The sequence below is a fragment of the Rhinopithecus bieti genome, unplaced genomic scaffold (genome assembly GCF_001698545.2).
Source record: "Rhinopithecus bieti isolate Rb0 unplaced genomic scaffold, ASM169854v2 scaffold_7212, whole genome shotgun sequence".
In the NCBI taxonomy this organism is placed as follows: Eukaryota; Metazoa; Chordata; class Mammalia; order Primates; family Cercopithecidae; genus Rhinopithecus; species Rhinopithecus bieti.
The window spans coordinates 5,269,994-5,294,587 of NW_016806198.1; the positions used below are offsets into that span (position 1 = coordinate 5,269,994).

At 43.9% G+C, this 24,594-nt stretch overlaps 1 protein-coding gene across 1 annotated transcript in view; it reads right to left on the bottom strand.

The window, feature by feature from the left end:
• Positions 1 to 24,594, bottom strand: part of TG (thyroglobulin) — a 274,315-nt gene that overhangs the window by 157,210 nt on the left and 92,511 nt on the right. The window contains 7 exon segments of the mRNA XM_017875139.1: positions 9,038 to 9,181; positions 9,931 to 10,010; positions 12,264 to 12,375; positions 13,860 to 14,036; positions 15,003 to 15,140; positions 18,604 to 18,684; positions 20,598 to 20,663. Coding sequence (XP_017730628.1) covers positions 9,038 to 9,181; positions 9,931 to 10,010; positions 12,264 to 12,375; positions 13,860 to 14,036; positions 15,003 to 15,140; positions 18,604 to 18,684; positions 20,598 to 20,663 — 798 coding nt within the window.

The window sequence follows — 24,594 nt, forward strand, 5'->3', positions numbered from 1 at the left end:
ACCCTTGGATCCAGCAATTCTGCTCCTAGAAATTTACTTTGAAGTTCAAAGCAAGCTCTGTTTGCAAAGGAAACATTTCCCAATACTGATTGAACACTGGCAATTACATAAATGTTGAACACTATGAGAATGGTGGTGTGAGCTACAGCACATTCACTGGGGGGATTACCATGCATCTCATGTCAGCAGAGCATTTACCACACAGTTCTGCTGCTGTTGCTTTCCTTTCCTTTCACACCCACCATCAGTGAGAAAAAGTAACAGGCATTATCAGCCTTTGCATGGGACCTTCTTTATTGCACAGGATTGAGATGAGCCCTGAGAATCCTCAGCTTCCCTGCCCCTAGGGCACTGAAAACCTCAACACCCTCAGTCCCTGGGAGGGCTAAAAATTCCCCAGGGGACGTTCCTACTATGAACCTTACTGTGTAACCTTGGGGAAGTTTCTCAGCTAATTTGTACCCATTTCAACAGATGAATGCTAGCCTTCCTGGGATTCACGCAGTGGTGTGCAGAAGCCAACTCACAAAGGCTCCCAGCAGCCATTGTGCATGCTCCTTCCCACCTCTGCTTTCAGCAGCAGCAAGTTGGCAGCCTGAAATCAGCCATCATGGGAGGATCCACACCATGGGAAATGGCAACCACTTGTGTTACTGTCATATAATAAGAAATACACATTTGGTCTTCATCCCAGTTCCTGGCACAGAGCTCCTAATACCCTCGTAATTTACTGAATGATGGAAGTGATAGAAGCATCTTTTATTAGAATATTTTATCTGTACTTCTGGACTAACCAGCTATAAATTGGGGGTCTCCATGACCTCCTCCTTGGGGTCCATAATTTGCTAGAATGGCTCCCAGCACACAGGGAAACACTTACTAAATAAGTTTAATTATAAAGGATACAACTCAGAAACAGCCAAAAGGAAGGAGTGCATAGGACAAGGGGGCTGGGGAAGGAGCCTCGAAGTCAAGAGCTTTTGAGTCCCTTGGGATCTCTAGAGTGACAAAAGTATCTTTTTGTCTGCTGATAGGATGACTGGTGGCTGGAGGCCCCTAGATAGCTTAAGAAGGAGGACTAGTTGCCACAAAGACCAAGGCAAGAGTAGAGGATTGGAACTCTCAGTCCCACTCCCCTACCTCCAGGAAGAAGAGAATGGGTGGAGATTGAGTTCATTGACCAATGGCCAACGACCTACTCAATTCTCATACATGATGGAACCTTCTTAAGTCCCCTCAGCAAACCAGGCTTGGAGAGCTTCTGAGTTGATGAACACACAGAGGTGCTGGGAGGGTGGGGCACCTAAAAAAGGGTGTGGAGGCTCCTCCCTCGGCCCCCTTGTCCTATGCAGTCCCTCCTTTTGGCTGCTTCTGAGTTGTATCCTTTATAATAAAATTTTAATAGTTAGTGGTTTCCCTGAGTCCTGGGAGCCATTCTAGCAAATTATTGACCCCAAGGAGAAGGTCATGTCAACCCCCAATTTATATGGTCAGAAGTGCAGGAGACTCAGGGCTTGTGATTGGTATCTGAAGTTGGGGACAGTCTTCTGGGACTGAGACAACCTATAGCGTCTGACTTTAAATCCAGGTAGTTAGCGTCTGAATTGAATTGAATCACTGGTCCAGAGGGTTGAAGAATTGGTTGGTGTTGGGGCAAAATACCCTACAGATGTAGAATCGGAAATGTTATGAGTAAAAAATAGCTCTTACTCCCACTTCATCAGTTGTAAGATATTTGCCAGCACAGCACTGCATGCAGTAACAGTAGCCCCTACCTCATCAGATTGTTAGGGAATTAAAGGAGATACTGCATGCCAAATGCTAGCCTAGTGCCAGAAGCAGACTTTATGCTTAGTAAAAGGTTAAGAAGCTGTTCATAGGATGTGAATGATGTAAAGAATAGATTCTACAGTAAATTGCTACCTACATATGGAAGTTTCTATGTGGGTTGCAGAGACACATAATTAGAAGAGCTTGTCATTTCCTTTCCAGATTCTTACATATAGAATTGCAACAGGGTCCAAAAACATTCGCTTAGCAGAAGACAGGAACTGTGAGGCTTCAACTCTCTTTTCTAGAAGTCACATTTGACTTTGTAAATAGATCTTGTCCCACTTGCAGACAATGCACAGCTGCAGATAAGATGGGCAGCCCTAGTTCTCTTCAAAGAACAGAAGTCCCAATGCCCCAGAGGCCTACCCCTTCCAGGAAGCCCTGGGCTCTGGGGTACTGCTAACCACAGAGCAGCCCCTTATTCCGTGCACCACCCCCACCTCACCTCAGCACTTTTACCCTTGTCCTCTGGAGGCTTAGAACAGTTCCTCTCCGGCTCTACTGCCAGGAAGGGGCTGCAAACAGTCTCATTTGCATTCACAATTGCTTAGCCTGAGACTCTGCAATTCTGTGCTAAGATGCGTGGAACTTTCTGCTCACTTCTGAACTCTGCTCATAGCAGAATCAGAAGGCCCATGGCTGCAGGTTCTTTGGACCCTCCTTTTGGTGCTCTGCTGCACTAGGTCTGTGCTTTTCTCTTTCTGAATGCTGGGAGACTCTGCTCCGTCCTTTGATCTGTGACCGCAGCCCTGTAAGAAGGTTATGTTGCAGTTGTCCATGTGTGGAGATCTCTGCCTCTGAGGCTGTGAGGTCTGTAAGGGCAGGGGCATGCTACCTCCTCTCTACCTACTGCATATGGCTAGTCAGTGGCCACTGCTCCTTCACCCCACTTCCCTTTCTCTATATCCAGCTTTCAACCGGCGTCACTTTTGTATAACCCCTTGCAGAACAGAATTTCCTGTTCCTCTCTCATGCTCTAAAGAAGCACCCCCAACCCCCTACCTCTCCCCTGGTATCCCACTACAGTAATACAAGCCACATCACGGTGTAATTCTCTGATTGGAGAGAATGAGTATCTCCTGAGGATGGGGTGGAGAATAGCACCCTCCTCAGGGGGGTGTGAGTTGATACAAGGAATGCCTTTAGAGTAGTGTCTGTGACCCGGTTTGGAGGTGTGTCCCCTCTAAATCTCATGTTGAAATGTGACCTCCAGTGTTGGAGGTGATCCTGGTGGGAGGTGTTTGGGTCATGGGGATGGATCCGTCATGAATGGCTTGGTGCTGTCCTCGCAATAATGAGTGAATTCTCGCTCTATGAGTTCACACAAGAAGCAGTGTTTAAAAGAGCCTGAGGCCGGGTGCGGTGGCTCAAGCCTGTAATCCCAGCACTTTGGGAGGCCGAGACGGGCGGATCACAAGGTCAGGAGATCGAGACCATCCTGGCTAATACGGTGAAACCCCGTCTCTACTAAAGAATACAAAAAACTAGCCGGGCGAGGTGGCAGGCGCCTGTAGTCCCAGCTACTTGGGAGGTGGAGGCAGGAGAATAGCGTGAACCTGGGAGGCGGAGCTTGCAGTGAGCTGAGATCCGGCCACCGCACTCCAGCCTGGGCGACAGAGCCAGACTCCGTCTCAAAAAAAAAAAAAAAAAAAAAAAAAAAAAAAAAAAAAAAAGAGCCTGGCACCTCCTCTCTCTTGTTCCCTCTCTCTTTCTCTCACTCTCATCATATGACAGGTCTTCTCCCCCTGCACCTTCTGCCATAAGTAAAAGCTTCCTAAGGCCTCTCCAGAAGCTGGGCAGATGCTGATGCCAAGCTTTGCACAGCCTGCAGAACCATGAGCCAAGTAAACCTCTTTTCTTTATAAGTTACCCAGTCTTGGATACTCCTTTATAGCAATGCAAAATGGATGAACACGGTCTGACATACAGTAAGTGATTAAGAAAGATCTGTTTTCCTTAACATCTGTCTCCTTAGCCAGACTATCAACCCTTTGTGGAAAGGGACTTCTAACCGCTGTGCTTCCAAGATGTTTGCAAAGCACATAGTAGGAACTCAATAAATCTCAGTTCCTAATTGATCCTAGTGGCAGTTCCTCAGAAACAGGGGACCAAGTGTGATACGGTTTGGCTCTGTGTCCCCACCCAAATCTCATCTTGTAGATCCCATAATTCCCACATGTTGTGGGAGGGACCGGTGAGAGATGATTCAATCATGGGAGTGGGCCTTTCCCGTGTTGTTCTCGTGACAGTGACTGGGTCTCACAAGATCTGATGGTTTTAAAAATGGGAGTTTCCTTGTACAATTTCTCTCTTTGCCTGCTGTCATTCATGTAAGATGTGACTTGCTTCTGCTTGCCTTCCACCACGATTGTGAGGCTTCCTCAGCCATGTGGAACTGTAAGTTCAGTTAAATCTCTTTCTTTTGTAAATTACCCAGTCTCAGGCATGCCTTTATCAGCAGCATGAAAATAGACTAATACACAGTGTTAATGGGCTCATAGTCATCACTCAGTATAGATGTCACCACACTAAAGGACCAAACCATGGACTTGATGCAAGGCCAAAATCTATTATTGAAAATATTCATCAAATCCTTGGTAAAAATGTTTGTCTCATGTGCCAGTGCTGACAGAGAGGTGAAGGAGAGGATCCTATTCACCCTGCAAGGCTCAGGCCCAGGGATTCCTGTCTCTGGGCAGACTTTCCGAGTCCCATAGAGGCTACTTCCTACTATTATGTATGTAATTACCTAATACAAAGCTAAGAGTGGGGGAAAAAGTAATGACAACATCAGCTTCAGTGCTGGGATTTTACATCAGTATACTGGTGTGGTTTTGTTAACTAGAGAACATGGAATTCAAGACCATACTAATGTTCAGAACTCAGCAAATAAGTATGTTTTGGCTCAAACTATATCATACATCAAAAGATGGTTTCTTACTGGTCAACATGGCCTAGCTGTGAGAATATTCTAATTTATTAAACCAGTCTTCTTAAGTAAGGTTCCCCTTCTCCACCTAGGTCTTAAGAGGAAATAATCCGTAAAGTCTTAAGACTTATCCCACCACCCACTTCTGTTTGATGAAGACAACATAAGGGAAAAAGAACCTTGTCCTGCTCTGCTGGAGAGTCAAATCACACCATGTCAACACAACTTTGTGACAGCCAGTCCTCCTCCTTCTGTACTGAAATGAGAACCATGGAGCCACTTACACCAAAACACCCATAGGCCATGTGCATCCCATGGTGTTTTCTGCTCAGGGGCCATGGATGGAAGAATGAGAGTCTAATGACATTGTAGCACTTGTCACTTCTCTCCCCAGGCACCCAGACACTGAAAGCAGCCAGTGCACACTGTGAAAGACCATCTGCGAGGGCCGAGGAGATTGCAGGAGCTGGACCTTAGGCCAAAAGGAGGGCCCACAGGAACCTTCCAACTACAGGCTTCCACACTTCCTCTATGGTTTCATTGTTTGTCCCCTCCAAAACTCATGTTGAAATTAAATTGCCATTGCAACAGTAATAAGAGGTGAAACCTTTATGAGGCTGACCCCTCATGGGTGGGACTAACGACATTACAAAATGGCAAGTTTGGTCCCCTTTCTTTTCTTTGCTCTTCTGCCTTTCCCCATGGAATGACGTAGCAACAAGGCCTTTGACAGATGCTGGCTCCTTGATATTTGACTCTCCAGTCTCCAGAACTGAGAGCCAATAAATTTCTGTTTATTATAAATTACCTAGTCTGTGGTATTCTGTTATAGCAGCACAAAATGGACTAAGACACCTCCCAAGCACAATTTCTTTCTCCTATGTTCCCGTGACACTTTAGTAGTAAGTGTTCTAGTATTTCATCTCTTCTGCTATATTTAATCATATTCCTCGTATCTTCCTCACTAGACTGTGTCTAAGGAAAACGAATATATCTTATTAATCTCACTTTCCACAGTGCCCAGCACAGTATATAGCTGAAAACAGACACTCAGTAAAGTCGAAAAATTTATGGTAAGAGAGACCCAGCACAAGAATGTTTTATTTATTTATAATTTGTAACTCCTTCTTAGACTATGAGTGACTGCAAAACAGAAATCATGGCTTTTTCACGTTCAATCACACAACATAGTGATTTAGAGTCAGAAAGACTTGTGTCCAAATTCTAACTCTGATTTACTTTCTGGTGACCATGAGTAAGTGACAACCTCTCTGAGCCTCTATTTCCTTATGATACATGGGTGTGAGAATTAAGTGAGATAGTGCATGCAAAGTGTTTGGAATCCAGCCAGGCACACAGTACGAGCCCAATACATAGAGGTTATATTGGTAATGCCAGAGGACCCCCAGGTATGATTGATGCTCAGTCAGTGTTGGTTGAATAAGAACCCCTCTGTGAATTTTTAATTCCCTGCTCTAAGTTTCTGGTCAAAACTCCTGAGTCGAGTCCCCAGACTGACCCCACAGAATATAAGCTGGAAAAAGTTAATGATCTGTGTGGTCAGATGAAAAGAAAAAGAACAGATGGAATAAGTTGGGACAATGAGTACCTTGGTTCCTTCCCCTGCCAACTCCTGTCAAGATGTTGTAACACTCTGGTCTGATTCTCATTACTTCTGAACAAATGAATTACTTCTTAAGCTTCTTTTTACCCGATTCTTCCATGAGTAATATGAAGATGGAAAATGACATTTTTAAGACTTTGGTAAGGTAAGGAGCTGAGAGGACAGATGGAGTAAGGGGGAAGTGAGAGGCGAGAGCTCAATTCTGAAGTTCCCCAAATACCCAGTGCTGGCATTGGGTCTCCTTTGGGGCCAAAGACCTGGGCAGGTATTTTCTCCCTTCCTCTATGAGTTAAAGCAGGGAAATTGTTATATATGGAACGTTATTCCTTTAATAGAAACCCACTGAGGATATTTCATTATACAATCCTGATGTTTCTCCTAAAATAATTTCAGATGTTAAAATAAAATAAAAAGCCAATAGAGTAAATTCAGATCAAATCACAGGATGCTGAAGGTGGACACCAGCACAAAGATTCCATTCAAACTGGTAATAATTAACCCCAGAAACATCCTCCATGAAGTTGAGGCACACACAAAGAATGGGTAGGCTCATGAGCAAGGGCCGAGGGCCAGATCCTGCCTGGGAGCTGCATCTGGACCTTTCAGGTTGGATATGGCTATGGAACAAGGCACCAAACCACCACGTGGTTTGATTTGTTACTTTATTAGTATTTATTATTTTCAATGTATTACTCAATTTCCTGTTAATCAATTGAGTTGGGGGAAAGCCAGTCAGGAAAGGTATCTAGACATTTTCCTGTCTAGTCATTTATGGGATGTGAAAGACTTGGCAGGAGGCAACATCGTAAAGGAAAGGAGAATAAGTTTGGGGCCATCAAGTCTGGGCCTGAAGCCTGCCTCTGTTTCCTACCACCAGTGTGGTTTGGGTCAAGCAATTCAACTTTCTATGCTGCACTCTTCTCACCTTAAAATGGAAGAAACAATACCTACTCTGCAGGAGTATTATGAGTATTAAATGGTACAACCCATGTAAATCCATCATGGTCTGAAACAGCAGGCACACGAAGAATGTAATTTCTTCTCTCTTTGCCTACTTTGGGCAAAGGGTTATATTGGATGATATAAAGAATGTGGCTGGGTGCGGTGGCTCATGCCTGTAATCCCAGCACTTTGGGAGGCTGAGGCAGGTGGATCACCTGAGGTCAGGAGTTCGAGACCACCCTGGCCAACATGGTGAAACCCCATCTCTACTGAAAATACAAAAATTAGCTGGGCATGGTGGTGGGCATCTCTAATCCCAGCTACTCGGGAAGCTGAGGCAGGAGAATCACTTGAACCCAGGAGGCGGAGGTTGCAGTGAGCCGAGATCACGCCATTGCACCCTGGGCAACAAGAGCAAAATACCACAGCAAAAAAAAAAAAAAAAAAAAAAAAAAAAAAAAAAAAAAGAATGTGGAGGTCAAAGGTAGGGATCTCGAAGACCCCTTCCATATCAGATGGTCCATGACTCTATTTTCCAGGGCAAGCTAAATAAGAGCCAGAATTCACCATATATTTACTCTGAAACTAACAAGGAAGCCACTAGTGGGAGAAGTTGGAAATACTAAACCTCAGCTCAGCCTCTCTCTAATTTGACTACTCCTAACTGAACACAGGGTGTTCCATCTTTTTGGGTCTGGGGCATCTTTGTGAATTTGCTTCTGGGACACAGGGTGAAGATGTCTAGTTTCCATGTGGCTGCCGAATATTCCCCAAATCTATCCATACCATAAACACCTGTGATGTAAGCGGTGACAGAATCACAGTGAGTCTCATTCACTATTTTCACCAACGGAAAACCTGAAGAAGTGGTGTGACTTTCCTAAAGACAAACACATAGTAAGTAGATGGCAGAGTTTGAATAACGCTAATGTCTCCTTATCCGAGTCCAGGAACTTTTATGTCACACTGTAAATGCCATTCATTCATTCCTTCATCAATTTCAAATTGAGCTCCTAAAACGTGCCCAGATATAATCAGAATCATACCTTAAGGACCCATGTTGGGTCAATGCTGCCTTGGCCTTGAAGTCCTAACTCTATATGCATTGTCAAATACACGTTGGTTGTCCCCGTTTTCCTCCATGGGACTACCATGTGCTACACTGTCTTGATTGTCAAGGTAAGAAAACCAAGGGAAAGTGCTAGAGTCTACACCTATTGATTTTCCCTGTCCAGAAACAATGCCTTCACTATTGTTTGAGGAACATCCCCTATCCTAGTGCATACAGTCTTGTTGGGACTGTCAAGCTGCCCCACTCTCCCTCTGGCAGTGTATTGACTAAGCCCAGGTGGGACCAAACTCTCTCCCTCGAATTTAAAGGTTAAATATAACTACTAAACTCTATAAAGCAGATTAATGATGATCATGGCACACTGAAGAAGTTGTCCATTTGTTTCTGCTACATATGTCCATGGAAATGGTCCATTTCCATCTTTACTGAGACCTACTTGCTCATCCTTCCTTTGAGTCAATGAGCAGACTTCCAATAAGTTTCTTGTATGCTTAAGTTAAACAGAATCCATTTCGGTTGCTTGAATCCAATGAATCTTGACTAATCTACTTACCAACCCAAGAACATTGTCTTAATGCATGACTGGGAAATAGTTAACTAAAGATGCCCATATAGCTGTCAAGAGAAAGCTACTTACTGGGCTTCTGGTACCATCCAAAGGGATAGGTGTGGACTTCAATGTCAGGAGAGCCACAGTCCAAAATGCGCCACGCTCCTCCATTCTCCTCACTGCACATCTGAAGTCCCAAGCTGTTTAGAGTGAGACATGTCACCTCTCCTCCTGGGGTGAAAAAAAGAAAAAAAAAACACAATCAGGAAACTGAATACAATGGAAGAGTCTAATATATGAGAAAAATTCTGCAAGTTCATTGTTCAGCAGACATTTGGGATATACCACTATATTTCAGATACTATCTCAGCCACTGCTGAAAAACCTGGTATCTGAACTCAAGGAGCCTCTGATCTAAGAGCAAAGGGATAGAGGTGGCTAATACTTATCAAGTACTATCATGTGCTCAGGGCTATGCTAGGTCTCTGTTGGTATTGTTTCACTTGGTCTTCACATAACCTTATGAGGAAGGTAGTCTTGGTAGCCCTATATACAGATGAGGAGGAAATAGAGGCTCAGGGAGATTAAGTGACTTTTCCAGAATCACACATTAGTAAGGGAATGGACCAAGCATTAAATACATATCACACAAATGGATCCAAAGTTCACCAAGCTGCTTGACCCAAGTGTTGAAAGATGAACAAAAGATAGCTAAGCCAAGAGTGGAAGGAAGGAAGTTTGGCCAGAGAGAACTGCACATGTAAAGTGATGATTGCTGGACTAAGAGCCATGTCTCAGCTACCACATTTACTAGCCGGTTGCCCTCTCCAAGCCCCCACTTCCTTATCTGTGAACAAGGATTGCTTCTCCCTACTCACAGAGAGGAGACGCTGAGGGTTTGATAAGAGCATAGATGTGAATGTGTTTTCTAAACTGCAGAGTGCTGTGAGCAGGGGAGAGGGAGCTGTTACTATTATTACCTTTTAACTGGGAAACATTTAGAAATCCAAAGCCAGTGCAGCATGGGTCCACATCACACCGTCGTTCACATTCAAAGAACCTGGCATAGGAAGAGAAAGAGCAGGCCTGAAGGTTTTCATTGGTGGCCCAGGACCTACTGGGTGGGCTGATTGTAGTCATTCTTGCTTTTGGGGACCAGCTTTTTTTCACCCCCTACTTAAACTGGGGATGCTTTGGTCAATGTGCATCAGTGGACTCTTAGCTTTGAGGTTCTTTCTGAAAACAAGATTCTACTCCTCTCTGGAGTAATACTGTCCTGCTATTAATCGTTTATTCACCCATTCATTCATCATGCATATATTCTGTGTCTATTATGTGCCAGGCTCCAACCAAGCTAACCCAGGATCCAGAATGTACTCCTTCAGTCCTTTCAGGCAAGCAGAAAGTCTTAGCTTTGGACGCTGGGAAAATAAAGAAATAACAGGGAAGGCATTTCTAGAAAGAGGAGAGTTCATGGACTTAGAGTCAGGGTGACCCAGTCAGGGGCCTGTTTAAGCAGCAAGAGCTGAGCCTGTGCTCCCCTTCACTTCCCCTCTTACTGTACAATGTGGATAATTACACTCTACCAATGCATTTCTGTTTACTGGGTCAGCCCATCCAGTCAGGCTCTCTCTAAACTGACCTTCTTATCTACTCAATATAGCTACTAAGCCCCACCCTCAGCTTCTAGGGCTATTCATGGCAGGAGGGACTTAATGGCTCCAAACCAATATTCCTGGGCTCAATTTCAAGCTTCCCCTGCCCTGACCACTCTACTCCAGTCTGACTACTCATTCTTGACTCCTGAGAGCTTTCTCAAACCCCTAGTCCCTTCTTGGTGGGGGGATCCTGCCTAGTTATTGCCATTCTCCTTCCCTGAACCCAAGTCTCATCCCAGTGATGATGCTTTTATCTGCTGGGCAGCATCTCCAACATTGGCAGCATCTGTACCCTGATGCCTGCAAGTCACCTCTCTGATTTTCCATCTCCTAGTTCTCTGCCAACATGCCCACTTACCATTTCCTTTTCCCATCTTGGAAGCTCATTTCTAAGATCCAGTCTGGACCATGCATTATCCCAGCCAACTACATTTCCCTGAGTCTAGACGCACAATCTACTCCCCTAGTTCCCATCCCAGTTCCACGGTCGGGCTGATCCCTAGTTCCAACCCTCCTTTTCATCCACCCCTCCCATCAGCACAGTGGTGTCCAGCTGAATCTCGAGACAGATCAGCCTGCCTCATCTTTTTACCCCATTTTCAAAAGTAGATCTTAAGCACCAGCAACATGGTTCAGTGCCATAACTCATAACTCAAGAGCACTTCACAGATCAATCGTTCGTGAATGAATGACCCTTGAATTTTTAAGTATAAAAGAATCACTAGGGGAAGCTTCCTTAAAGGTCAGATTCTTGAATTCCATCCCAATAAATGCTAATTCAGCAGGTTTGAAATAGGACCCAAGGATGCAGTTTATAAATAGGACCCAAGAGTGCAGGTCTGTGGATATCACCCGTTAGAATTCACATTCATCTCTCCGGGTGATTCTAAGGGGTAAGATCCACAGACAATACTAGGAGAGACATCATCTTCAATTAAAACAACTAAATAATGACTAAGCAAAAAATTCAACCATAAAATAAATTTAAAAAATAAATAAAAAATAAAAATTATTTATATGCCTATGAGTCTATTAAAATTTCTACTTGCTCTGCAGATTCTGAGTACTGCGATGGGAGGTTTTGAGAATCAAGTTTATTACCATACTTGATAATTTACATTAAATAATGAGATGTAGCTCAGTGGCTCTTTCATCATCCAGCTAGTAGTTCAACACTAAATGTTGTGTTTACCATCAGTAACTTACCTTAGCTAATGTTTTCAGATATGGTTACCTCCTTATTACCTTTTACCCCCTTAGCTTTGGGTTTTATAGTTTTGTTTGTTTATTTTCTTTGTTTGTTTGTTTGTTTTTTGACAAAAGTCTTGCTCTCTCGCTAGGCTGGAGTGCAGTGGAGTGATCTCAGTTCACTGCAACCTCCACCTGCTGAGTTCAAGCGATTCTCCTGCCTCAGCCTCCCGAGTAGCTGGGACTAGTAGCATGTGCCGCCACCATACCCAGCTAATTTTTGTAAGTTTAGTAGAGACGGGGCTTCACCATGTTGGCCAGGAGGTCTCCATCTCTTGACCTCGTGATCCGCCTGGCTCGGCCCCCAAAGTGCTGGATATGCTTCTGTTTTTAGCTGTGACTGTGTCACCTTCTTCAAGGAAGTATTATTAATAATAAATATTAGGGGTGAGACACAAGTAGCTTACCCATTAGAAATAGATTTTTCAGACATGGGCACTTTATTTCTAATGGATATCCCCATCAGTTTTTGGAACGGCAAGCGAGTATAAAAGTTCTTCACTTTATCTTCCAGTATAACTACATAGAGGAAGAAAGAAAATTCATTACTTAGAGATTTGCTATAGTAATGAAAATATGAGGACAAATGAGTAAAACACAAACTGAAAGTTTCTAATTAAAGATGACATATTAAATTCATATTAACTCTCACTTCCTATCCCAAATCTCACTAAAATGATGGTAAGTCCACAAGGACAAAGATTTTTTTTTTTTAAAGTGGGGACACAGCAACAAAATGTTGGAAGCTAGAAAGCATATGGAGGAATAAAGATAGGCCTAATAGACCAAGAAAACTACTCAACTTTTCTGTGGGAAGAACCAAGAAGCAATGCCATCTGCCCTCTGGAATCCTACAAGGTTTAAGTATGGTAGCCCTGGGGGTGAAGGTGGCCCAAACAGAAGTACTGGCTGGAATCTCTTTAAGAAGCTATTTGGTCTCTAGATGCTCTCCTCTGCTCTCCACAGCTGACAAAAGCCCCCTCCCCACCATGGAAGAAGATAGAAGGTTCATTTTCTCAAGAGGACAGAAGAGAGGATCTCTTGGGTACATCAGGTACAGTCCATGGCATGAGCACTTCACTGGAAGTAGGAGATTCTTTCAAGTCAGTCTGCATAATGAATATTGAGGTGTCCCCCCCCGATATTTTCCAAATTTATTTGGTGCCCAAATCACCAGCAGCCAGGCTCATGCCCCAAGGCCAGGTGTTGAGAAACTCCTCTGAAGGAGGAACCTAAAAATACTGGTGTGAGGAATTCCCCAAAGGGCAACCCAACAGGATTGTCCCTCAGAGAAACCTAGAGTCGACAAGTTCCCACCACACATTTGGTGCTGCCCAGTCAGCTTGTGGACCCCTTTGACACTGGAGTGGAAAAATAAGGGTCACTGGACATCTGATAAAGGCCTCCACTGATGAAGATAGAACAGTAAATGAAAGGTGACAACATCTGGAGAAAACAGACTGTATGGGGTTAAAAAATCTCCAAAAATATGGCATCATTAATGGACTGGGAGAGAAAATCACCTTCTATCTTGTTAAAGTCACTGCTGCTGACATTCTGTGTAATATACAGCCAAATGGAATCTGATGCAGGTATTAAAGGTGGCTCTCTTAGGAGAGGATTATTTCCATTGTCAATTTGATGCAGTTCTAAATGGTTTCACATCTCTACAAGGAACATGAATAACTTTACTTTTAAAAGAAGAAGAAATTAGTTTTAAGTGTCAATAAATATTTTGGATTTTATTTTTTTAAAGCCTACTTCTGCATTGAAATATTGCCCCAAATAATCCTGTTTCATATTTTTTGTATAAACTGAGACAATTACGCAGTAGTTTATTGATTCTAACCTGAAAGTTTGGATCCGTGTTCCCATCTTCTTGAAACCAATAAAAGTATAAAGAAAATGTTTTTTAAATAAGAAACTAATCTGGATATTTCTAAAACCATAGAGCCAGCAGAACATTGGAAATACAGTTTATGCAGATCCCTCCAAGTGCTCACCTTTCTTCTGGAACAGGGCCTTTGGCCTCTGGGGCAGGATCAATCTGCAGCCCTGGGCATTGGACTCCAAGATGTCATCACACATCTGTGCCTCTGGGTAGAGGGTGCAGGTGAAGTACAAGGATGCACTCTCTGTTATTTCTGCAAACTGACAGAAGGAGTGCTCCTGCACACAACCTACAGGCAAGACAGTAGTGTGATTTTAGTTCTTGCATGGTCTACAGAGGAGAATAATCTCTACAGGATTATCTGGGGTAGGGGGAATGGCTGGTGGAGATGCCTCCTAGTTAGGGAAGAGGCCTGAGACTGTCATGATCATCCAGTCTGAAAGGCCCATGCAAAAGCCCTGGGGTTCTGATAGCTGAGGAGGGAGGTGTGTGCTCCTGAATAAAGGGAGAGTCAAAGGCATAAGGGGAAAACCTCAAACTCAGCAATACAAGAGGCAAAAGAGTAATATTCCATTGGATCCACCCATGGCCATCTCAGAGGGAGTCAAGATCTGCAGACCAGAGGCCATGGGACTGTAAAAACTGTGAACTTTGTGAATGGTCTCCTTGTACCTGTGCCCAAGTCAGCCTATGCCCCTGGTATATATGAGCTCCCCAAAGGCTAGGAACGTGGTTGATTTGATTCATTTTGGGTGTTCTCTTTCATCTCCAAAATCAAACACAAAGCTTTGAACATAACACATACTTAATAACTTTCAAATGGATGGATGGATAGATGGATGGATGGATGGATGGATAGATGGATGGATGGATGAATGGATGGGATGGGATGGATGGATGGATGGATGGATGGATGGATGGATGGATGGAATGGATGGACAGATGGACGGATGGACAGATGGCTGGATGGATGGATGGATGGATGGATGGATGGGATGGATGGATGGGATGTATGGAGAAACAGGTGGATGAAGATAGGCTCTGGGAACAGAGTAGAGATTACATTGTAACCTTCTAGAAAATAGGGGTTATGTGTTATCTTTCTTTTATATCATCCATGGTACTAAGAGTGCAGTGATCCCTGAGTTATGATATAATATTTGACCTTATATGTTTCTCAGGAGTTGCCAAACTAGGTCTGTGATGCTTGACTACAGTGTCTGGAAGAAGAAGGATGAGGTCTAAGTATACTTACGAGAAAGGCACCACAGGTTTGCCTGCTGGGCTGAAAACAGGTGCTTGAAAAGCCAGTGCTTCTGGCTGGGCAGTGATCGATTTCCATTGACAATGACCTGGTCAAGGTCAACAGGAGAGAAAAGATCTGTTGTCAAACCTGAAAAAGAAGCAGAGGGTCCATTTCCTGCACCTTTATCTCTAGTGAATATGAGAAAAACACAAGAAAGAAACACACACACACACACACACACAGAGAGAGAGAGAGAGAGAGAGAGAGAGAGAGAGAGTCAGAGATAGAGACAGAGACATTTTTATGCTGTGTGAAACCAGAGCAGGATTGAAGTCAGTAGAGCTGAGAGTCTGCTCAGACAGGAATAGTTCAGAAGGCCCCAGGAAGTCCTAAAAGTTATGGGATGGCAAAATCTTAGAATCTGGGTTTGGATAAAGTCTTGGAAGTTATCTAGTCCACCTTTTCACCAAATGCGGAAGTTTTTCCCTGGAGACCTCTGGCAAATGCCTCTATAGCTCCACATGACAACATTGTGCTGACCACAGCAGCCTACTCCATCATTAGGAAGTTGTATAGTCAAGTCCTCTTTTTGTAACTTTGAGCCACTAATCCTCTTTTCTGTCTTCTGAAGTCACATGGAAGTCCAGCCTCTCTCCCAAATGGTAGTCTTCATCTATAAAGTCAGCTTTCAGCTCCACTTAACCCAAACTTGAAAGTTTTAGCTCAATCATTCCCTGAATCTTTCTTCAGGTATTCATATGCCATGATCCCAGCTCTTCCTTGGGTTCCCACTGCCTATGGAACATAAATCCAGGTTCTTTTCTTAATCTGGGCTCTACCTGCATTTTGAGCCTCACCTCAGATTGTCTTGATTTGCACTCCAGCAGCACAACAGCCCTGCTAACTCTCTAGCTCATCACCACGCTGTGTGCAGTCCCCGTGCAATTGCTCATGCTCTTCCCTCTGTTGACTCAAGCTCCATTACACCCTCCTCTCCCACCCAGCTAGTGCAGCTTGTACTTTGAGGATCAGCTTTGATCCCTCCTGCTCTGATGTCCTGTGGTTCTCTATAAGGAGATTCTACAGGGCCAAGGGTCCCAACACCCAGGCCCAGTGGGGACAGCTCTGTATCCTTGGAGGGCTCTGTCTTCAGGGGGACGTACAATGGTGGCATGAGGCAGATCAGGGAGATGAGCTAGGGAATGTTTGAAATGTGCATTCATTCAGGGCTCTGTATAAGGGATACTATATCCCCTATACACCTCCACTTTGCTGTGGACTTGGGCACTGCACTTTCCTTGTTAGTGCTTGTCAGCAGCCACTTTCCACACTCCATAAAGCAGGCTCAAGGAGACTGAGCTTCTTCACTAGAAAGAACCACTGGACAGGATAAAGGTTTTACGAGTACTTGGCAAGATCAGAAGTCTGGTGCTGGCAGAGACCCCAGAGACCATGTTTCCACCCCAGCCTGCATCTCATCTGATTGTATGATGATCAGTTTCCATGCCTGTTTCCTCTCTGAACCATGCCTGGCACAAGAGGGCAAAGACCTAAGAGACCATATTGCCTCCCCAGCCCTCATCTCACATAATTGTATAATGGCCAGTCCCCATGTGGGTCTCCCCATTGAACCATGCCTGGCACAAAGTAGGAGCTCAGGGAGATCACAGATTGCCCCTTAGGATAGCAGTGCAAGGGAAGAGAAATAAGGCAGCAGGACTGAAGGCACACCTGCTCTTGGAGCCTTAGCACAGGTGTTCCCCTTACCTGGAACACCTTTCCTCAGGTGTACCTGGGAGCATCTGGCAGATCTTTCTGGCCTCCTCTGAGAAACCCTTCCTGACCCCTGCAGGCTGCTAGCATTCCTTCTCCTGCACTCTCACTGCACCTAACACCTGTCCACATTGCACCCCTTGATATGTTGTCATGCAGTGATTGGCACATGGAACTCTCACTAGTCTGTGAATGTCCAAGGCCACAGCCACGTGTGCTCAAAAATGTCTGCTGGATGAAAGAATGAATACTGTAGCCGCTTCATCTTATACCTGGTTTACATGCCATATTAGATAAAGTCATTTCCTACTTCTCTTAAAACTATGTGCTCTCCTTAAAAGCAAGGAGACCAATCACTCTCATTGGCTTCCTGGGTTTGTCTCAAATATCAGACTGATGGGAGTAACCTGGTACACAAAGGGGAAGATTCCACTGTCCTCTGAATCAGAGAGGCCGTTCTCATGGACCCTGAGAAGCACCCTCCAAGTAAACGAGCACGTGGAGACGCCACTGGGCTTGGACTCGATGCAATTTATTCTCCAGGCACTTTATCTCCTTGAGCCGGGGAATGCAATCAACCAAGAAAGGGAAAACTGAGTTGAGCCTTGTCTATTCACCCTGACTCCTCGCAACGTCTCCAGTGGGGGCCAAGCTCCCCTTCTAGGGGAGAGGGAAGAAAGCAGGGGTGGGGGGAGCATCCTGTGTGAATCATGTGAGAGTCTTGCAGATGCTGCCCTAAAGTAGTGTGTGATGATGGATTTGACAGAACCTTCCCAAGTGCCACTAACTCATGCACATTTACATTATCATGAGCTGTGTGGCTGCCCCTCAAAGGCACAGCCAAGGTTGAGGATCACAAACACAATGCCTAATCAAGCAAGGGAGGGCAGGGTGCTGGGCATTTTTTAGGCATGTGTTAAGTACCAGGCACTGTGCCAAGTGTTTTCTATCTAATGGGATAAGAGGTAGACAAAATTATTTTACACATGAATCCGAAGCTATTAGCAGGGAAGCAAATTACCCATGGCCATGCACTAAGGCATGTAGTCAGTGGCAGAATTGTGGTTCAAGCTCTAGTATTGCTCTGTAATGTGATGTTTTTTCCCTTGTACCATGCTGCTTTCCCGTGCCTGCAGTCTGATCTGGCTCTCCCTCTTCTTCTTCCCTTCCCTTTCCTTCTTCCCTTCTGCTCCTACTCCTATTCCTACAGTGTGTCCATGCATGCAAATGCACACACACACACACCCCGACCAGAGGTGGACGTCTTGCCTCCTGGTCCTTGTTGAGCCCATATTGAACAGCTGATCTCCCTCTCTCTCTGAGTTTTAGTGCCACCTCAGTAATAATAATCACAGACTCTGGAGGTAGAGAAGTCCCAGACAGTACATATGTACTGTTCCTATTCATGTTTGGAATCATAGCTTTCACTGTATGCATGACATACAAAAGATTCTAATAGACATATCATTCATTAAACAATTTCAGAATATTTACACTTTTTTTATACTCTTCAAGGTTGACATAAGTGAAGCCCATTGGCCACAGTCAGGTGAACCTTGCTCTTTGTTTCTTTTTTTAGGTTTTGTTATTATGGTTGTCTTCATTTCCAGTAACACTGATGAATTTGCAGTGGTTTTGCCTTACTTTCTGTGCCAATTGCCCATCTGAGGAGCTTCCCATATTTGTAAGCTGGATAACTGGGTTAGAAGACTAAAGGAGACGCCATAGATACAGAATAGTGATGTCAATACGTCCTTTCATTGATTAAACTCTTGGTGCACCCATTTAGTCTCTGCATTCAGACACCCAAGTATGTAAGAAGGTTTTGGGTTGGTACCTGTCTCTGTTGGAGATGCTGGCCTTGGCACTGTGTCTTTTCTACATCCCATAGACTCGGGCCGAGACCCCATGTCAGAATCTAGGAGAAAAAAAAGAGTTGTTGCAATATTGGGGAGAAGGGGTAGTATTCCACTGGTCAACAAAATGGTAGTAGCGATGTGAGAAAAATTAGGGCCTAAAGCCAAGTGCCTTAGATAAGATCTACAACAGATGCCCTGACATAGGTCTGCACTCTTTTTATACGGAACATCATTCAACTTCTCAATGATAGAACAGTCATTATCTATGATATTGAAACTATTAACATATGCAAAGCCCTTTCAAGTTAACAAAATATGCTCATAAATATTGCTATTTATAACATCCTATGTAGGTAGAGAACAAGATTTCCATCTTACTCTTGAGAAAACTGAGACTTAGAGAGGCAAAATAATTTATCCCAGACCACTCAAGTGTCCAGTAAATGAATTAGAAATTTAAAACATGTAACTAAATGTTCAAGTCAGGAACAGGTCTTCCATGAAAGCGAGTGAGGCTATGGTGGCACAGGTATTAGGCAGGGCTTAAGGCACTTCCCTGTAGTGTAGCAAATGTCCTGGAGAAATGTAAGTCCCTGATTTTTCATCAGCTAACACTTTATCAGAAATTTCTGATAACTAGGAAGTGCTGGACTTGGGACCTCCTACCAGTGTCTGGTCTCGACCCCAGGATCTCCCAGGCCTCCCATGGGCATTTCACATACCCTCTCCAAGTCTCATTTTCCTTGCCTGGAAAATGAATAAAATATCACCCCCTCTTCAGATTATACCTTATAGGTATAATTAAATGAGAAAAGAAGTATATAATCTCATTTTATCTCTTTAAAATGAAAATGATGGTAAACACCTTCCTTTTCATTTTCTCCTCCCCCTCCTCTTCTCCTCTTCCTCCTCATCCTCTTCTGCCTTCCATGTTCTCTTCATCACCACCACCCCCACCAACATCACTCAGCAGGTATTATATGCGCAGCACTGTTTTGTGCATTGATGCACCATTGCTCAGGCAATTCTGAGGCCAGTGACATCTGTATTGCATGTTACCCATGGGGAATCTGGGCATGAGGGGCTGGTCCATGGGCTCCCAGGCACACGAGTGGGGATTGATAGGACCAGGATCCACATCCTGTCATTCCAACTCTGTGCCTTTCTGCTCCTTCGGTTTATCAGCATATAGAAGCAAATCACCAATCCTCTCTCGGGACACTGAAGATCAGCGAGGACAGATTAGGGGAACAGGAAAGAGGTAATATGGGGTCAGGGGCCTTTTTTCATGCCTCTCACCCAGTACATATGGCCATGACCTGTGATGGGCCACTGCTCTATCTGCTCCCTCCTGAGGCCAGAACCCTTCAAGAGTCAGGACTGTGCCTCTCATCTCTCTCCTAAATGCCTTTCATTTTCCCTGGGTCTGAGTAGGCACTTAGTCAACATTCAGAAAACTCGAAGGAGGACAAAGAAGCAGAAGGGAAGTGCCAAGCGGGCATGTTGTCAGACTCTCCATTTTTCCCCTACTCTGTCCCACAGTACCATTATCTCTGAGCAGGAGTTCAGGGCACTACCTGCCTGGGGTTCTGTCCCCAGTCCCTGGGCCTCAGGGTGAAAGGCACATGGGGCTGAGTCCCCTTAGATAAATGCCTCTTGTGCTTTGCAATGGCCCTGAACTCCCCTCCTAGGAACAAGAGTGTCTTGTGGTCAGCAAACTTTATCTCACGGGAACCTAGTGCTTCCTCCCTCCATTCCTTCTTGGGTTTCCACAGTATTCATTTTTCTTTTAGATTTTGGTATCTTATCTGATGCATTGGAGCCCTTCTATTACACAGAAAGTATGCATTTGGAAACTGACTCTCTACCTATTCCTCTACGGAAATAGAGTGCCTTGTGAATGGGAGGTGGTGCCAGACAATCTCATATAATCAGCGTCCTGCTAACCCCCCTCTTCCACCATGGAGCTCACCTTTCCAGAGATAAACCTGCTGAAAATTGGTAAAGGTGTCTTGAGTTCCTTCTAGGGGTGTCATACCTGCAAAGGAAGATGTTTATTTTTATGAGGTTGAGTGTGCTGTCACTGGGTACCCACCATTACCACAATAGCCCCATCCCCCTTGACACAGGCTCTTCCTAGGCCTGAAAAATGTGTTTCTGATGCAAGGTGTAACCCAGAAGCTTCTTGCAACTCTATTCCAGCTCCCTGGTACAAAACCAGAGCTGGTAAGACATTGGGCATCATACTCCGGGCACCAAAGGGACTACTTCCGTGAGGGGTTGTGAACCTATGACTCGGGAGTCACTTAAGGAACTGGAGATTGGCTTGAAGAAAGCAAAGCTCCTGGGACACTCAAGGGCTGTGTGAGTTTCCCACATCACTTAACTCCTCAGAGACCCTTGCCTCATTGGTAAATGTGGACAGCGATTTATCCTCTGCAGTCCTCAACATTTGATAGGCAGCCACTTGTTGGCAGCTGCCACGACTCAGTTGATTACTAATATTATCTGATTTTCCTTTCTAGCAAACTGTTCTCCCCTGGATGCCATTCTGAATAAGACCAGACTTGCCACACCATTTCCTGATGGTCAGTGCTGCCTCTTTTGCCCCTGCTCAGTCTTCAGTTCCTTTCAAATTCCCTGTGACATGGAAGGTGAAGGAAATAGCCCATATAGCAGAGTCTGGAGGCAAATAAGCCCCATGCTACAGGAGAGGGCTGGCTGACAGCCTGAGACATCGAGATATGATTAAATTTTGTTTTTAATTATTATTAGGAGCTAGTTTTATATACCTTTTTTAAAATTTTTATTTTATTTTACTTTAAGTTCCAGGATACATGTGCAAACCTTTGTGCAGGTTTGTTACGTATGTATACATGTGCCATGGTGATATGCTGTGCCTATCAACCTGTCATTTAGGTTTTAAGCCCTGCGTGCATTAGGTATTTGTCCTAATGAAGAGCTAGCTATTTATAAACCGTTATTACCATTTACCCAACACTAGCAGGGGTGTCCAAGGGAGAGAATACAGTCATGGGTTCTTAGTTTCTGTCTCTGGTTGGGCCAGTAAAGCCCCTTCCTCATCACTCTTTCCCACTTATCACTAAAGACAGAAACTAAAACCATGGTGTCAGACTACTAAAAGCCTAAAACAAAACAAAACAACAACAACAACAACAGGTGGATTAGACAAGCTTGCATGAAAACCTTCCATATATTACCTAATTTAAAACTCACAGGCATGCTATAAAGTAAGGTCCCCAATTTCCAGATAAGGAATCAAAGTCAAGAAAGGTTAATGCAAGAATTTAAACTCCACGTATTTGGCTTCAAATCCCATACTCCTTCCTAACCACCACACTAAGGAGAGGATAATATACAGCCATGCATCTCTTACCAACCAGGATATGTTCTGAGAAATGCAATTTTGTTGTTGTGTGATCATAAAGTGTACTTACATAAGACTAGATGCTCTATCTACTTTTATTTACATATATTTTTTCATACAAAAACACAAATGTCCCAGCATCATTACTGAATATCAATCATTTCCCCTACTTGATCTGAAATGCCAATATCAAGTGCTATGTATCAGGTTTCTATTATTATCCATTATAATCTTATGGATTCCTCTTATAATCTTATTCTCCATTATAATCTTATGGGACCACCATTACATATGTGGTCCTTCATTAGTCAAAGTGTCTTTCTGAGGTGCATGGCTGTACTTCAGAATTCTGTCCATCTGACATGGCAAAAATGTTAAAGGTGTTGTGTTTAAAGAGATGTGAACTGAACTCTCTGGAAAACTCGGCTATCAAAGTGACAAGCCCCCACCCCCCCCCCCCCCGGGCTGACCATGTTCTAGGACATAGAGGTCAGCCAAAATACTGAGTTGCACTTTCATTTGATTTTACTTCTGAAATGAGAATGAACAATGGTGCTAGAACTTCTCAGACTGTGCAATGTTGGGATGTTTCTCTAAAGGATCTACTTAAACTTCTGTCATAGCCTTCTTTAGAAGGTAAAAGTTATTTATAACAATTTGGGCAAGTGAACACCTATGGCATCTGAAAGATGTAGACTTGGATCTCTGCAATTACTGGACTTGTCCCCCACACTGCGAAGACCTCACCATATACTCCTACTGCAACAACACAGAACCAGTGGTTGCGCACCTGTTCAGTTTGTGTTCCGTTTTCATTCTCTCTTCATGATATCATCATTTGCTTATTTCAAAGCTCAGACTATGGGGTTTTAGACTTTGTCACAAGGGAAATCAGGTACTTTTTTTTTTCTTTTTTTTGAGATGGAGGCTTGCTCTGTTGCTCAGACTGGAGTAAAATAGCACAATCTCGGCTTGCTGCAACTTCTGCCTTCCAGGTTCGAGCAATTCTCCTGCCTCAGCCTCCCAGGTAGCTGGGATTACAGGTTCCCACCACCATGCCCGGCTAATTTTTGTATTTTTAGTAGAGACAGGGTTTCACCATGTTGGCCAGGCTGATCTTGAACTCCTGACCTCATGATCTACCGGCCTTGGCCTCCCAAAGTGCTGGGATTACAGGCGTGAGCCACCATGCCCCACTTTAAATCTTTTTATACCCAAATCTATTGATATACTGATTCTTTAAAGATAGATAGATACACCATATGTAGATACATATATAGATAGCTATAGATATACCGTATGTATTCATATAGGTAATACAGATGTAAAGTGAATAACATTTTAAAAATACTTTTGGTCATGCATTATAATTCTTATTTAGCCTGTAAAAGTTAAAGAAACATTTATCTCTAGAGTATTGTATTGCTCTCAAGTCTAAGGCTGAAGCCAATGACCACATTAAGAAGCAGTTTACCATGAAATACATTTTCAGTGATCTGGATGAGACTGGAGACTATTATTCTAAGTGAAGTAACTCAGGGATGAAAAACCAGTCATGGAATGTTCTCACTGATACGTGGGAGTTAAGCTATGACGACGCAAAGGCATAAGAATAATACAGTGGACCTTGGGGACTTGGAGGGAAGGGTGAGAGGGGGGCAAGGGATAAATGACTACAAATAGGGTGCAGTGGATGCTGTTCAGATGATGGGTGCACCAAAATCTCACAAATCACCACTAAGGAACTTACTCATGTAACCAAACACCAACTTACCCCAATAACCTAAGGAAAAATAATATACACGTGTGTGTGTGTGTGTGTGTGTGTGTGTGTGTGTGTGTGTAGCTTACCATGAAATAATTGGGGAATTTGGGTTATGGTCCCTCAATACAAATACAAATTCAGTCACATCCCCTTCCTAAGGGGTCTGCCTGCCCCTTCCTGAGAGCAGTAGCCCTAGGAAATGCCAAGAGGAAGCTCTTTACCTCCCAGTAGCCTCAGTGTCTGACTTGGGGAGAGTCGGTGGTGAGTTTTTCACTCTGTCTGAGACTCTTATTTTTGTCAGTATGTGTGTCCTGTTTTACATAACGTCAAAAATTATAGGTGCCTTTCATTACTCAGAGACAAACGGGTGCTTCCCGCAGGTGCACATCAGTTTAGGACTGTATTTTTGGCCCAGAATGTACTAAACTGTGATAGGAAGTAGACCTTCTTATACACTCTGTCCATCTCAAGGCAACAGAGCCTTGGGTCTGCCAGCCTGGGAAATATGCTGTCTTAAGTTCATCCTTGGTTTTTGCCTGTTTCAACACAATTTAATCCAATGGAATATTCAACTAAATTCAGCACATGTATGTAGAGTGCCTTGGTAGGCCCAGAAAGTCACCTGACCAGCATCTACAGAGATTATTGTGTCCTGGGAAGCACCTTTGTCATTCACCACAAGGAAAGCTGTAACACCTTGGTGGTCTTAATTATTAATATGATTGCCAAGTCTCCATAGGAATACATAGAGAATACTGGGTAAAAGACAGAATGTTGCCCTTCTTTCTCTTACCTTCCTCATCTCTCATTCAAACC